Source organism: Mesoplodon mirus (assembly GCF_964341445.2).
Source record: "Mesoplodon mirus genome assembly, chromosome: 6".
NCBI lineage: Eukaryota > Metazoa > Chordata > Mammalia > Artiodactyla > Ziphiidae > Mesoplodon > Mesoplodon mirus.
This window is the reverse complement of record NC_138982.1, coordinates 91914098-91929821: the sequence shown is the minus strand read 5'-3', so window position 1 is coordinate 91929821 and position 15724 is coordinate 91914098. Positions and strand designations below refer to the sequence as shown.

Here is a 15724-nt window from a genome sequence, read left to right as displayed (position 1 = left end):
CACAGCTCAACTCATTAGCACACAGTTTGCCTAAAGTCATACTAAGTTCAAAGACACCCCAAAACACAATACCAGATGCGGTCCTGCCCACCACAGGGACAAGATCCAGCCCCACACAAAAGAAGACAGGAACCAGTCCCCCCACCAGGAAACCTACACAAACCACTGAAACAACCTCACGCACTGGGGGCAGAAAAGGGAAATAAGAGGAACTATGAACCTGCAGCCTGCAAAAAGGAGACCGCAAACAGAGTGAGTTAAACAAAATGAAAAGACAGAGAAATATGCACCAGATGCAGAAGCAAGGTAAAAACCCACTAGACCAAACAAATGAGGAAGAAATAGGCAGTCTACCTGAAAAAGGATTCAGAATAGTGATAGTAAAGATGATCCAAAATCTTGGAAATAGAATGGAGAAAATAGAAGAAATGTTTAACAAGGACCTAGAAGAACTAAAGAGCAAACAAACAATGATGAACTACACAATAAATGAAGTTAAAAATACTCTAGAAGGAATCAATAGCAGAATAACTGAGGCATAAGAATAGACAATGACCTGGAAGATAGAATACTGGAAATAATGGCCACAGAGCAGATAAAGAGAAAAGAATGAAAAGAATTGACGACAGTCTCAGAGACTTCTGGGACAATATTAAACATACCAACTTTTGAATTATAGGGGTCCCAGAAGAAGAAGAGAAAAAGAAAGGGTCTGAGAAAATATTTGAAGAGATTATACGTGAAAACTTCCCTAAAATGGGAAAGGAAATAGTCAATCAAGTCCAGGAAGCACAGAGGATCTATACAGGATAAATCCAAGGAGAAACATGCCAAGACACATATTAATCAAACTATCAAAAATTAAATACAAAGAAAAAATATTAAAAGCAGGAAGGGAAAAGCAACAAATAACATACAAGGTAATCCCCATAAGGTTAACAGCTGATCTTTCAGCAGAAACTCTGCAAGCCAGAAGGGAGTGGTAAGGCATATTTAAAGTGATGAAAGGGAAAAATCTACAACCAAGATTACTCTACCCAGCAAGGATCTCATTCAGATTTGATGGAGAAATTAAAACATTTACAGACAAGCAAAAGCTGAGAGAGTTCAGCACCACCAAACCAGCTTTACAACAAATGTTAAAGGATCTTCTCTAGGCAGAAACACAAGAGAAGGAAAAGACCTACAATAACAAACCCAGAAAAATTAAGAAAATGGGAATAGGAACATACATATCAATAATTACCTTAAATGTAAATGGATTAAGTGCTCCCACCAAAAGACACAGACTGGATGAATGGATACAAAACCAAGACCCATATATATGCTGTCTACAAGAGACCCACTTCAGACCTAGGGACACACACAGAATGAAAGTGAGGGGATGGAAAAAGATATTCCATGCAAATGGAAATCAAAAGAAAACTGGAGTAGCAGTTCTCATATCAGACAAAATAGATGTTAAAATAAAGACTATAACAAGAGACAAAGAAGGACACCACATAATTATCAAGGGATCAATCCAAGAAGAAGATAAAACAATTGTAAATATTTATGCACCCAACAAAGGAGCACCTCAATATACAAGGCAAATGCTAATAGCCATAAAAGGGGAAATTGACAATAACACAATAATAGTAGGGGACTTCAACACCCCACTTTCACCAATGGACAGATCATCGAAAATGAAAATAAATAAGGAAACACAAGCTTTAAATGACACATTAGACTAGATGGGCTTAATTGATATTGATAGGACATTCCATCCAAAAACAGGAGAATACACTTTCTTCTCAAGTGCACATGGAACATTCTCCAGGATAGATCATATCCTGGGTCACAAAACAAGCCTTGGTAAAAGAAAATTGAAATCATATCAAGTATCTTTTCTGACCACAGTGCTATGAGACTAGCTATCAATTACAGGAAAAAATCTGTAATAAATACAAACACATGGAGGCTAAACACCATGCTACTAAATAACCAAGAGATGACTGAATAAATCAAAGAGGAAATAAAAAAGTACCTAGAAACAAATGACAATGAAAACACAATGACCCAAAACCAATGGGATGCAGCAAAAGCAATTTTAAAAGGGAAGTTTATAGCAATACAATCCTATCTCAAGAAACAAGAAACATCTCAAATAAACAACCTAATCTTATACTGAAAGAAATTAGACAAAGAACAAAAAAAACCCAAAGTTAGAAGAAGGAAATAAATCATAAAGACCAGATTAGAAATAATTGAAAAAGATATGAAGGAAACAATAGCAAAGATCAGTAAAACTAAAAGCTGGTTCTTTGAGAGGTAAACAAAATTGATAAAACATTAGTGAGACTCATCAAGAAAAAAAGAGAGAAGACTCAAATCAACAGATATAGAAATGAAAAAGGAGAAGTAACAACTGATACTGCAGAAATACAAAGGATCATGAGAGATTACCATGAGCAACTATATGTCAATAAAATAGACAACCTGGAAGAAATGGACAAATTCTTAGAAAAGCACAACTTTCTGAGACTGAACCAGAAAGAAATAGAAAACATATACAGCCCAATCACAAGCACTAAAATTGAAACTGTGATTAAAAATCTTCTAACAAACAAAAGCCCAGGACCAGATGGCTTCACAGGCGAATTCTATTAAACATTTAGAGAAGCATTAACACCTATCCTTCTCAAACACTTCCAAAATATAGCAGAGGGAGGAACACTCCAAAACTCATTCTACAATGCCATCATCTCCCTGATAACAAAACCAGACAAAGACATCACAAAAAAGAAAACTACAGGCCAATATCACTGATGAACATAGATGCAAAAATCCTCAATAAAATACTAGCAAACAAAATCTAACATCACATTAAAAGGAACATACACCATGATCAAGTGGGGTTTATCCAGGAAACCAAGGATTCTTCAATATATGCAAATCAATCAATGTGATAAACCATATTAACAAATTGGAGGATAAAAACCATATGATAATCTCAATAGATGCAGAGAAAGCTTTCAACAAATTTCAAAACCATTTTATAATAAAAACTCTGCAGAAAGTGGGCAAAGAGGGAACCTACCTCAACATAATAAAGGCCCTATATGACAAAAGCACAGCCAATGTAATTTTCAGTGGTGAAAAACTGAAACCATTTCCACTAAGATCAGGAACAAGACAAGGGTACCAACTCTCACCACTATTATTCAACATAGTTTTGGAAGTTTTAGCCACAGCAATCAGAGAAGAAAAGAAATAAAAGGAATCCAAATTGGAAAAGAAGTAAAACTGTCACTGTTTGCAGATGACATGATACTATACATAAAGAATCCTAAAGATGCTACCACAAAACTACTAGAGTTAATCAATGAATTTGGTAAAATAGCAGGATACAAAACTAATGCACAGAAATCTCTCACATATCTATATACTAACAATGAAAAATCTGAAAGAGAAATTAAGGAAACACTCCCATTTACCACTGCAACAGAAAAGAATAAAATACTTAGGAATAAACCTGCCTAGGGAGGCAAAAAAACCTGTATGCAGAAAACTATAAGGCACTGATGAAAGAAATCAAAGATGATACAAACAAATGGAGAGATATACCATGTTTCTGGATTGGAAGGTTCAACACTGTGAAAACGACTATACTACCCAAAGCAGTCTACATATTCAATGCAATCCTTATCAAACTACAATGGCATTTTTCACAGAACTAGAAAAAAAATTTTTACAATTTCTATGGAAACACAAAAGACACGAATAGCCAAAGCAATCTTGAGAAAGAAAAGTGGAACTGGAAGAATCAGGCTCCATGACTTCAGACTCTACTACAAAGCTACAGTAATCAAAACAGTATGGTACTGGTACAAAAACAGAAATATAGATCAATGGAACAGGATAGAAAGCCCAGAGATAAACTCACACACATATGGTCACCTTACCTTTGATAAAGGAGGCAAGAATATATAATGGAAAAAAGACATCCTCTTCAATAAGTGGTGCTGGGAAAACTGGACAGCTACATGTAAAAGAATGAAGTTAGAACACTCCCTAACACCAAATACAAAAATAAACTCAAAATGGATTAAAGACCTAAATGTAAGGCCAGACACTATAAAACTCTTAGAGGAAAACAGAGCAGAACACTCTATGACATAAATCACAGCAAGATCCTTTTGACCCACCTCCTAGAGAAATGGAAATAAAAACAAAAATAAACAAATGGGACCTAATGAAACTTCAAAGCTTTTGCACAGCAAAGGAAACCATAAACAAGACAAAAAGACAACCCTCAGAATGGGAGAAAATATTTTCAAATGAAGCAACTGACAAAGGATTAATCTCAAAAATATATAAGCAGCTCATGCACCTCAATATCAAAAAAACAAACAACTTAATCCAAAAATGGACAGAAAAACTAAACAGACATTTCTCCAAAAAGATATACAGATTACCAAGAAACACATGAAAGGATGCTCAATATCACTAATCATTAGAGAAATGCAAATCAAAACTACAATGAGGTATCACCTCACACCGGTCTGAATGGCCATCATCAAAAAATCTACAAACAATAAATGCTGGAGAGGGTGTGGAGAAAAGAGAACCTTCTTGCTCTGTTGGTGGGAATGTAAATTGATACAGCCACTATGGAGAACAGTATGGAGGTTCCTTAAAAAACTAAAAATAGAACTACCATATGACCCAGTAATCCCACTACTGGGCATGTACCCTGAGAAAACCATAATTCAAAAAGAGTCATGTACCACAATGTTCACTGCAGCTCTATTTACAATAGCCAGGGCATGGAAGCAACCTAAGTGTCCATCGACAGATGAATAGATAAAGAAGATGTGGTACATATATACAATGGAATATTACTCAGCCATAAAAAGAAACAAAATGTGTTATTTGTAGTGAGGTGGGTGGACCTAGAATCTGTCATACAGAGTGAAGTAAGTCAGAAAGTGAAAAACAAATACAGTATGCGAACACATATATATGGAATCTAGAAAAAAAATGGTTCTGATGAACCTAGGGGCAGGACAGGAATAAATACACAGATACAGAGAATGGACTTGAGGACACAGGGGTTGGGAGGGGAAGCTGGGACGAAGTGATAGGGTAGCATTGACATATATACAGTACCAAATGTAAAATAGATAGCTAGTGGGAAGCAGCTGCATAGCACAGGGAGATAAGCTCAGTGCTTTGTGACCACCTAGAAGGGTGGGATAGAGAGGGTGTGAGGTAGGTGCAAGAGGGAGGGGATATGGAGACATATGTATACATATAGCTGATTCACTTTGTTATACAGCAGAAACTAACACAACATTGTAAAGAAATTATACTCCAATAAAGCTGCAAAAAAAAAAAAAAAAAGAAAGAAACCCAACCATTTATGGAGCACCTACTGCTTGCAGGGCACTGTGCTAGATGTTGAGGTATTAAGATAAATTAGACACAGTCCATGGCCTCAAGGAACTCTGATTACCACAGAGGACAAAAATGTAAGCAAATTATCCCATAGAATTGGTATTATGGTAGAGGAAGAATTATTGATTTATAGAGTAAGCTGAACTAGGAAATTGATTTTGATTAGTTGTTGAACTGTTTTAAATAACATAGTCACACCAGATGCCTTAATAAACCAAAAGAAAGAGAGTTTATTGTAGTCAAAATAACTGTCTTCTATCACAAATTTGCACATTTGTCTATCTCATTTTCAAATTTAAGATGTATACAGAGTAAGGCAGTCTAAGCGTCACCTGAAAACTAGCTGTGTGTCCTTTGGAATGTTATTTATGTTCCCTAAGCCTTGGTTTCCTCAACTGGAAAAAACATAAGTTAAGTATCCCTGCTGTACTTAACTCTGAGTATTGTAGGAATGGAAGGAGATAATATGAATGCTTTATACATATTGTATGTGATCAAACCACTTCTTCTTTCCAGAAAGACTACATTTCTCAGCCCCTCTGTAGCTAAGAAGAGAATTTGACTAATTCTTACCAATAGAATATTAGTAAAGGTGATATCACTTCTAGCCCCAAGCATTTAAAGTGGGTGTATTTTCTTTACAAATCATCTTTCACCCTGTGCAGCAACATGGGAGGCCTTTCATTCCAGATGGCCTAAGTACAAAATTGAAGAAGGTGGTCCAATCTGTATTGGACTTGGTATGAGTAAGAAATAAATGCTTACTTTATTGTCACTGAGATTTTACTGTGTGTGTATTACTGCAGCATGGCCTACCTCGTACTGACTAACACATAACAGATGTAAATTATTATTTTGAAATGCACTAGCATACTTAGATGTTCTCATTACCTGGCAGCTCTGGGACTCTTTATTGCAAAGCCTCAGGATCAGCAGTCCTCAGAGCACTTGTTATCCTATAGTTAAAACATTCTCCTGAATACTGAATAAAACCTATATGACCTTCCATCTCTCACTTCTATTCTCATTCTTCCCCTCTTCAAATGCTAACTTCAGCATATGTTCTGAAACTCTTAATGAATGTGTCTGATTGCCTAAAAAGTCAATATTCCAAATAGGTGATAGATGTCAATTTGCCAATTTTATTCATGTCAGAAACCAATAGCTTTAAAAACTTCTTAGCTGGACAACAAAGATGTTGACCACAACAAGTAAAGGACTTGCCTGCATCTGCAAAGAGACTTATTACCTAAGGGAAAACTGTCAAAATGGCATATTTCAGACTAGAAAGACTCAACACAAGAGCATTTACTGTGGTGTGCATCGCAGATGAAAACATTTGGAAAACTTATCAAAGTCACTTTTTTATAGAAGTTCTTGTTGCAGACATCATCAGAAGTTGAAATATACACAAATACGACATGTGTACAATTACTACAAGATCATAGAATCGTAATGCTCTGGAAATACCTTACCTGTTCTAAATTTGGCCTCTAGTAACATATTCATTACCAACTTTGATTCTAGGATGGATCAAGCCCTTCACCAGCTCAGAGGAGTTAACGCCCATGAGGAAAGTAGCTTTGTCAGCATCTGGTCAGAAGAAAGGAAGGAAAAGAAGGGAAGGAGGGAGGGAGAGAGAAAAAGAGAAGGAGGAAAGTGGGGAGGGGGAGAGAGGCAGGAAAACACTATTAAAATTCATTCCACTATAGCCCAATAGACTACCCAGAAGATGGAAGGATGGTTTGTTTAGAATGATATAGCAAAGTAGATTGTAGTTTTGAAATAAAGGCATGAATCCTAAATGTTTAAAAGTCTCTATTTCTTGGAAATGTAAATCAAAACCACAATGAACTGCCACTTCACACCCACCAGAATAGCTATAATCAAAAAGACAGACAATAATGAGTTTTGGTGAAGAAGTGGAGAAACTGGAAACTTCATACGCTACTAGAATATAAAATGGTAGAGCTGCTATAGAAAACCATTTGGCAGATACTCAAAAGTTAAACATAGTTACTATAGGACCCAGAAATTCCACTCTTAGATATACACCCAAGAGAAATAAAAAGTATGTTCACACAAAATAGTTGTACACAAATGTTCCCAGTAGCATTATTCATTATGGCCAAAACATGAAAAAAACACAAATGTCCATCAGCTGATGACTGGATAAACAAAATGTGGTATATTCATACAACGGAACTTTTTTCGTCGTAAAATGGAATGAAGTATTGATGCATGTTACAACATGGATGAGGCTTGAAAACTTTATAGTAAGGGAAAGAAGCCTGACACAAAGGCCATATATTGTATGATTTTATTTATATGAACTGTCCAGAATAGGCAAGTCCATAGAGACAGAAGGTAGATTTGTAGTTGCCAGGGGCTAGGAGAGAAAGGAATGGGGAGTAGCTACTTTAGGGTACAGGATTTCTTTTTGGAGTAATGAAACGTTCTGGAATTAAATAGGCGTGATGGTCACACAACACTGTGAATATGCTTAAACTCACTAAACTGTGCATTTTAAAATGATAAATTTTATAATATGGGAATTATAACTCAATTTTTAAAAAGAATCTTTTTCTTGTTACTGGCCCTCTTCTGAAAAGAACTATTTATCTGAAGGACATGAAAAATCTCATTTTCATTATTTGCCTATTTTCCCCTCCTACATATACATTTGTAGATCCTTTCCATGAAACCGGAACTTGGACCATGTAATTGGATAATTCAAGACAGCTGCCAATCAACAGAAGCCAGAACACTTGCCCAGTATCTTTTAGAAACCTTTCCTTTTCCTGTGAAATCTCTGCCCCATAGTGCCCTCTGCTGCCTAACAAGAATACTTATAACCCATACAATTGTACTTTTATAAAACAGCACTTCTATCTTCTAAGGAAAGAAGTGAAGAAGAATAAGTGTTATCAGAAGGAAAAGTAAATAGACATGTATCACACCAGGTGTTAAAAAATGGCAATAACACAAAAGAATGCCACAGGCAAAAAGTTATAAACACATTTCAAATTGCAGATTTTTTCAGTTATCAGACAAAAGGAATATTTTACTCAATTGAACCTCTCTGCTGTCTTCCATTTTAAATGAATCCTGAGATATGCTAGTATATCTGATGTAGTAACTCCATAAAATTAATGTCTTAATATAGAAGAAAATGTAGTCTTTCCTTACTTCACTAAGAAGTACAAAATTTCTTGAGCAGTAACCACAAATAGAGAATAAAGTAAAAACAAAACACATTTAGAGAGCTGTATGTCATTTGTACTAACAATATCCATTTCCTTTCCATCAGCCTTTAAAATTTTCACAAAGGCTTGAAAAGCTTGAAATGTTTGATTTACTTGTTAAATAAAATCAATGTATAATATACATACATTCTAGAAGCTCTACACCTACTCCATATCAATGATAATGGTCTAGGTACTCAGTTGCTATGAAACCTTTCAAACTGCAAAGCCCTTTTGGGAAAATAAATGGAAAAATCAAAAGTAAAGCAGACATGCTCATCCTATGCTGAGTTATTCCTGCTAGGAGTGCCATGTTTGGAGACAAAAGCCTGATTATTTCAAGTTGAGAAGCCAGTGGGTCAGAATCATAGACTTTTTGAACCAGAAGAGACTTTAAAGAGCATCTAACCCAAAATGAAAATATTTCAAAGGAAGGGAGAAATGCAGCGTACCTGATGAATCTGAGCAGAGATGAATAGTAACCAACAATGTGAAAAACGAACAATTCCACAATATCTGTCCAGAAAAAAAAAGACAGGAGTTCGATTTTCTATACATTGGAAGCATTCAGATGGACAATATAGGTAACAATAGTCTCAATTTCATACAACCTTTTTCCCAGTGTTAATGACAGTCCTTTGAGTCTATTTTTATCCATGAACAAAGGAAACCAAAATTCTCTGTACAGTATCCCACCTTAAGCTCTAACAGAAATAGCCTTCAACATTACAGAATTATTTCTCACCTACTCCAGAGACACTCAAGGATATGCAGACAGAGGAGTAATGGATGTATCCCACAGGTGTACATTAGACATCTCATGTTCTCCTTTTTTTTTTTTTACAGAAAATAATAGTTGTCATCATATTCCAAAAAAAAAAAAAGTTCATTTTCATTAAAAGTTAAATCTATGAATAAATGTCCTTCTGACATTTAGGAGATGCCATCATGAAGACAGCATCATCTGTAAACATATTTTCAACATGTAACCTGATGTGTTCCCCAAAGAGGCTTTATGAAATTCCCATCAATAAACATCATTTTCTATGACCTTGTGAATAAAACCATGAATTTTAACTTAGGTTTTATGATATTACCTGGGAGAGGTTTAGCTAGAGGGGGTTCTCAAATGGTGGTGTGGATTAGAATAGCCTGGAGAGCTCATAAAGGAACTCACTCAAGAAGGTTAGGGTCTGGGCCCATTTTTTAGCATGTTTGCCGGGTGATTCTGATACACATGAGGGTCTGAGAACAGTCCTTCTCAGAGGGTCCTCAACCTTGTCTGTACATTGGGGTCACCTGGCAAGTTATAAAAACAAATCCTTATGCTTGCATCCTCCCTCAGAGACTGGTTTCCTTTGGTCTGGGTGAGGCCTGAGCTTCAGGAATTAAAAAGCTCCCCAGGTGCTTTCTGATGTACAACCAAGTTTGAGAACTACTCTCTAGAGAAGGGTAGACAGGTTTGGTAAGTACATTTAGAAGATGGAGAGAACAGAGTCTGACTGCAACTGAAAACAGGTAAGGAGGTAGAGAAAAACAAGAGGCAATCCTTTCCAGTGTGACAATTCTATCCCAGTTCTATCTGATCTGTAAATAACCAGATATAAAGAAACAAAATCCAGTTTTGTCAAACCACAATCTGGCTAATGTGAAAAAGGGTTTTGAAAATGATCTTCAATTAGTCTTTTATATAGGGTTATAATACGGTTTCTGAGCTGTTCAAACTTCCTTAATTTATTGAACTGAGTTTCTGAGCACTTGCTATGTTCAAGGCCTGCTGCTAGATGCTATAGTAAGAAGATAGATAAACAAGACAAAACTCCTTGCTGTCAAGGAGTTTATAATCCATGAGAGTAAATAAAACGCAGGCAAAAATAGCAAGTCAATAAAACAACTGCCTATAAGAGACAAATCATGAGTATCATGAAAGTTTGAAAGAGAAAGAGATCCCTTCTGGACTGCATGACCAGGGAAGACTTCAAGAAAGAAACAGCATTTCATCTGAGCCTTGAAGGATGAGAAGGGTTTTGATGGGCAAGTATGGGAGAACAAGCATTCCTGAGACAGGGAACAGCATGACTTAAAGGCCCAGAGGCAGGCAGTGCAGCGATGGTCAAAGACGGTGAATAGTACCAACAAGTTAGGAAGTAAGATAAACAGAAATGTGGGTGATTTGTGGTCTCAGGATCTGATGCCACTGTAAGGTATTAATTAAATAATGGGGATATGTTAAAGGGCTGTTAGCAGAGAAATGGCATAATAAGAGTTAGGCTTCAGAACGATTAATGTTGTGGAAGCATGCAAAATAGACGAGGTGGACTCTCATCCACTGCGCCACCAGGGAAGCCCTTATCTGTATTTTATAATTAATAACTATGCCTTGTTTTTGTAATAAAAATAATTTTTAAAACTTTGTTTCAAAGCGTTGGAAAAGCAAAAAAAAAGAACAAGGACAAAAACAGCAAAATAAGGCAGCAAGATGCCATGAAAGCATATATTAATATATTAATATAGAACATGTTTACACAATATTCAGGGCACATTTCCTTACTGTATTTTCCTCTGAGCTCAAGTGTCCTCTTCTCTGAGGGGACTTTCTGACCACCCTATCAACGATAACTCCTTAACTCCTATTATTTTTTATTCTTTTACTCTGCTTTATTTTTTTCATTCTGACTTCATGCATATTTGTCCATTTATGTATATATTGTCTATCTCCCACACTAGACAATCAAGACAGGGATTATATCTTGTTCATAGGTATATCTCTAGCACTAGGAATAGTCCCCCACACAGACTGCCCCCAAAAATTATTTGTTAAACAAGAAAAAAACAAACAATGCAACCAAAAAATGGGCAAAGGAATTGAATAGATATTTCTGCAAAGAAGATATACAAATGTCCAATAAATACATGAAGATACTCAACATCACTAATCATCAAGGAAATGCAATTCAAAACCACAATGAGCATGTCTCTCCACAAGTAGAGCACCTTCTGCTGCTGGTGGGGGACCCTGATGCCCAAGGAGATGGGAGGAACCCCCAAGTGAACTGGTAGGATGTGGGGGTACTGAGGGGGGAGAAGAAGTGGAGGTCAGACAGGATCAGTGACCCTGAGGCTGGGGAGATCAGGAGAGGCAGGTGGGAGAGGCCCTCCAGGAGGAGCAGGAGAGGAGGAAATTGCCCCAGCCACTCAGGTCTGGGGAGCCTGCTGGGCTCCCAAGCTGGTCCCCTGCCCTCCAGGGCGCATCCCCTCCCCCTGGCTGCATTGGTCCTGGGGACATAGGAGGGAGGTCAGGAAATCAGAAGAGGAAGGCGGGAGGGGCCCTCCGGGAGGAGGAGCGGGAGAGGAGCAGAGGGCATTTGTCTCACCCACTTGAAACCAGGAAGCCTGCTGGGCTCCCAGGTGAGGTCCCAGCCCTCTGACATGGGGGCGGGAGGCACGCCTTGGCCCCTTCTGTTCTGTTGAGCCTAAGCCCCACCACCCCCACAGTCCCCAGGGCATTTTCCAGCCCTGTGGATCCTAAGCATACACCCCATCCACTGCCCAAACCTCACCCTTGCTTAGGCCCCACCTTCTACAGCTAAGGCCTTCACCCCCCCTTTTTTTTTCTTTTCTCTCCTCCTCTTTTTTTACTATTGTGGTACATTGTACCTTCCAGTTGTTGGTTCATCTAAATTTTAATTTTTATATTCTTTCTAATGTATCTGTTAGTTTTCTAGTCTAATTTTGTTTTTTACTTTGTTATTGCATACTCTCTCTCTTTTTTTTTTTTTGGCCACCCCATGTGGCTTGCGAGCTCTTGGTTTGCGAGCAGGGGTTTGGGCTGAAGCTCCTACAGTGGGAGCTCGGAGTCTGAACCACTGAACTAACAGAGAACCTGAGACCCCAGGGAATATTCATCAGAATGAGGCCTCACAGAGGTCCTCATTTCAGCACCAGGACCCAGCTCTACCCAACACCCTACAAACTCCAGCGTTGGAAGCCTAAGGCCAAACAACAAGTAAGACAGGAACACAATCCCACTCATAAAAAAAAAAAAAAATGAGATGGCAAAAAAATATGTCACAGATGAAGGAGCAAGGTAAAAACCTACAAGACCAAATAAATGAACAGGAAATAGACTATCTACCTGAAAAAGAATTCAGAATAATGATAATAAAGATGATCCAGAATCTCAGAAATAGAATGGAGGCACAGAATGAGAAAATACAAGAAATCCTTAAAAAAGATCTAGAAGAACCAAAGAACAAACAAACAGAGATGAACAACACAATAACTGAAATGAAAAATACATTAGAAGGAATCAATAACAGAATAACGGAGGCAGAAGAAAGAATAAGTAAGCTGGAGACAAAATGCTGGAAATAACTGCCGAGGAGCAAAATAAAGAAAAAAGAATGAAAAGAATTGAAGACAATCTCAGAGACCTCTGGGACAACACTAAATGTACCAACATTCGAATTATAGGGGTCCCAGAAGAAGAAAAGAAAAAGAAAGGGTCTGAGAAAATATTTGAAGAGATTACAGTCCAAAACTGCCCTAACATGGGAACGGAAAGAGTCACCTAAGTCCAGGAAGCACAGAGAGTCCCATACAGGATAAACCTTAGGAGAAGCACACCAAGACACGTATTAATCAAACTAACAAAAATTAAATTCAAAGAAAAATTATTAAAAGCAGCAAGGGAAAAACAAAAAATAACATACAAAGGAATCCCCATAAGGTTATCAGCTGTTTTTTCAGCAGAAACTGTGCAGGCCAGAAGGGAGTAGCAGGATATACTTAAAGTGTTAAAGAGAAAAACCTACAAACAAGATTATTCTACCCAGCAAGGATCTCATTCAGATTTGATGGAGAAATCAAAAGCTTTTCAAACAAGAAAAAGCTAAGAGAATTCAGCACCATCAAACCAGCTTTACAACAAATGCTAAAGAAACTTCTCTAGGTGGGAAACACAAGAGAAGAAAAAGACTCACAAAAACAAGCCCAAAACAATTAAGAAAATGGTAATAAGAACATACATATCAATAATAACCTTGAATGTAAATGGATTAAGTGCACCAACCAAAAGACACAGACTGGCTGAATGGATAGAAAAACAAGACCCATATATATGCTGTCTAAAAGAGACCCACTTCAGATGTAGGGACACATACAGACTCAAAGTGAAGGGATGGAAAAAGATATTCCATGCAAATGGAAATCAAAAGAAAGCTGGAGTAGCAATACTCATATCACATAAAACAGACTTTAAAATAAAGAATATTACAAGAGACAAGGAAGGACACTACATAATGATCAAGGGATCAATCCAAGAAGAAGATTAACAATTATAAATGTTTATGCCCCCAACATAGGAACACCTCAATACATAAGGCAAATGCTAACAACCATGAAGGCGAAATCGACAGTAACACAATAATAATAGGAGACTTTAACACCCCACTTTCACCAATGGACAGATCATCCAAAATGAAAATAAATAAAGAAACACAAGCTTTAAATGACACAACAGACCAGATAGATTTAACTGGTATTTATAGAACATTCCACCCAAAAGTGGCAGGATACACTTTCTTCTCAAGTGCACACAGAACATTCTCCAGGATAGCTCACATCATGGGTCACAAATCAAGCTTCAGAAAATTTAATAAAATTGAAGTTGTATGAAGCATCTTTTCTGACAACAATGCTATGAGACTGGAAATCAATTACAGGAAAAACACTGTAAAAAACACAAATACATGGAGGCTAAACAGTACGCTACTAAATAACCAAGAGATCACTGAAGAAATCAAAGAAGAAATGAAAAAACTACAAAGGAACAAATGACAGTGAAAAGATGATCCAAAACCTATGGGACGCAGCAAAAGCAGTTCTAAGAGGGAAGTTTATAGCAATTCAATCTCACCTCAAGAAACAAGAAAAATCTCAAATAAACAATCTAACCCTACACTTAAAACAACTAGAGAAAGAAGAACAAAGAAAACCCAAAGTCAGTAGAAGAAAAGAAATCATAAAGTTCAGAGCAGAAATAAATGAAATAGAAATGAAGAAAACAACAGCAAAGATCAATAAAACTAAAATCTGCTTCTTTGAGAAGACAAACAAAATTGATAAACCCTTAGCCAGACTCATCAATAAAAAAAGGGAGAGGATGAAAATCAATAAAATTAGAAATGAAAAAGGAGAAATCACAAATGACAATGCAGAAGTACAAAGGATTATAAGAGACTACTACAAACAACTATATGCCAATAAAATGGACAACCATGAAGAAATGGACAAATTCTTCAAAAGGTACAATTTTCCAAGACTGAACCAGGAAGAATTAGAAAATATAAACAGACATATCACAAGTAATGAAATTGAAACCATAATTAAAACTCTTTCAACAAACAAAAGTCCAGGACCAGATAGATAGAATTCACTTCACAGGCAAATTCTATCAAACATTTAGTGAAGAGCTAACACCCATCCTTCTCAAACTCTTCCAAAAAATTGCAGAGGAAGGAACATTCCCAAACTCATTCTACAAGGCCACCATCACCCTGATACCAATACCAGAAAAAGATATCACAAAATAAGAAAATTATAGACCAATATCACTGATGAACATAGATGCCAAAATCCTGAACAGAGTACTAGCAAACAGAATCCAACAACACATTAAAAGCATCATACACCATGATCAAGTGGGATTTATCCCAGGGATACAAGGATTCTTCAATATATGCAAATCGATCAATGTGATACACCACATTAACAAATTAAGGAATAAAAACCATATGATCATCTCAAAAGATGGAGAAAAAGCTTTTGACAAAATTCAACACTTATTTATGATAAAAACTCTCCAGAAAGTGGGCATAGCAGGAACCTACCTCAACATAATAAAGGCCATATACATCAAACCCACAGCAAGCATCATACTCAATGGTGAAAAACTGAAAGCATTTCCACTAAGATCAGGAACAAGAAAAGGATGTCTACTCTCGCCACTCTTATTCAACATAGTTTTAGAAGTCCTAGAC

At 36.8% G+C, this 15724-nt stretch overlaps 1 protein-coding gene across 1 annotated transcript in view; it reads right to left on the bottom strand.

Annotated features, from left to right (window-relative positions):
• MYH15 (myosin heavy chain 15) overlaps window positions 1-15724 on the bottom strand; it is a gene marked incomplete at both ends in the record, with an annotated part of 184460 nt that overhangs the window by 138316 nt on the left and 30420 nt on the right. The window contains 2 exon segments of the mRNA XM_082624363.1: window positions 6915-6925; window positions 6928-7032. Coding sequence (XP_082480489.1) covers window positions 6915-6925; window positions 6928-7032 — 116 coding nt within the window.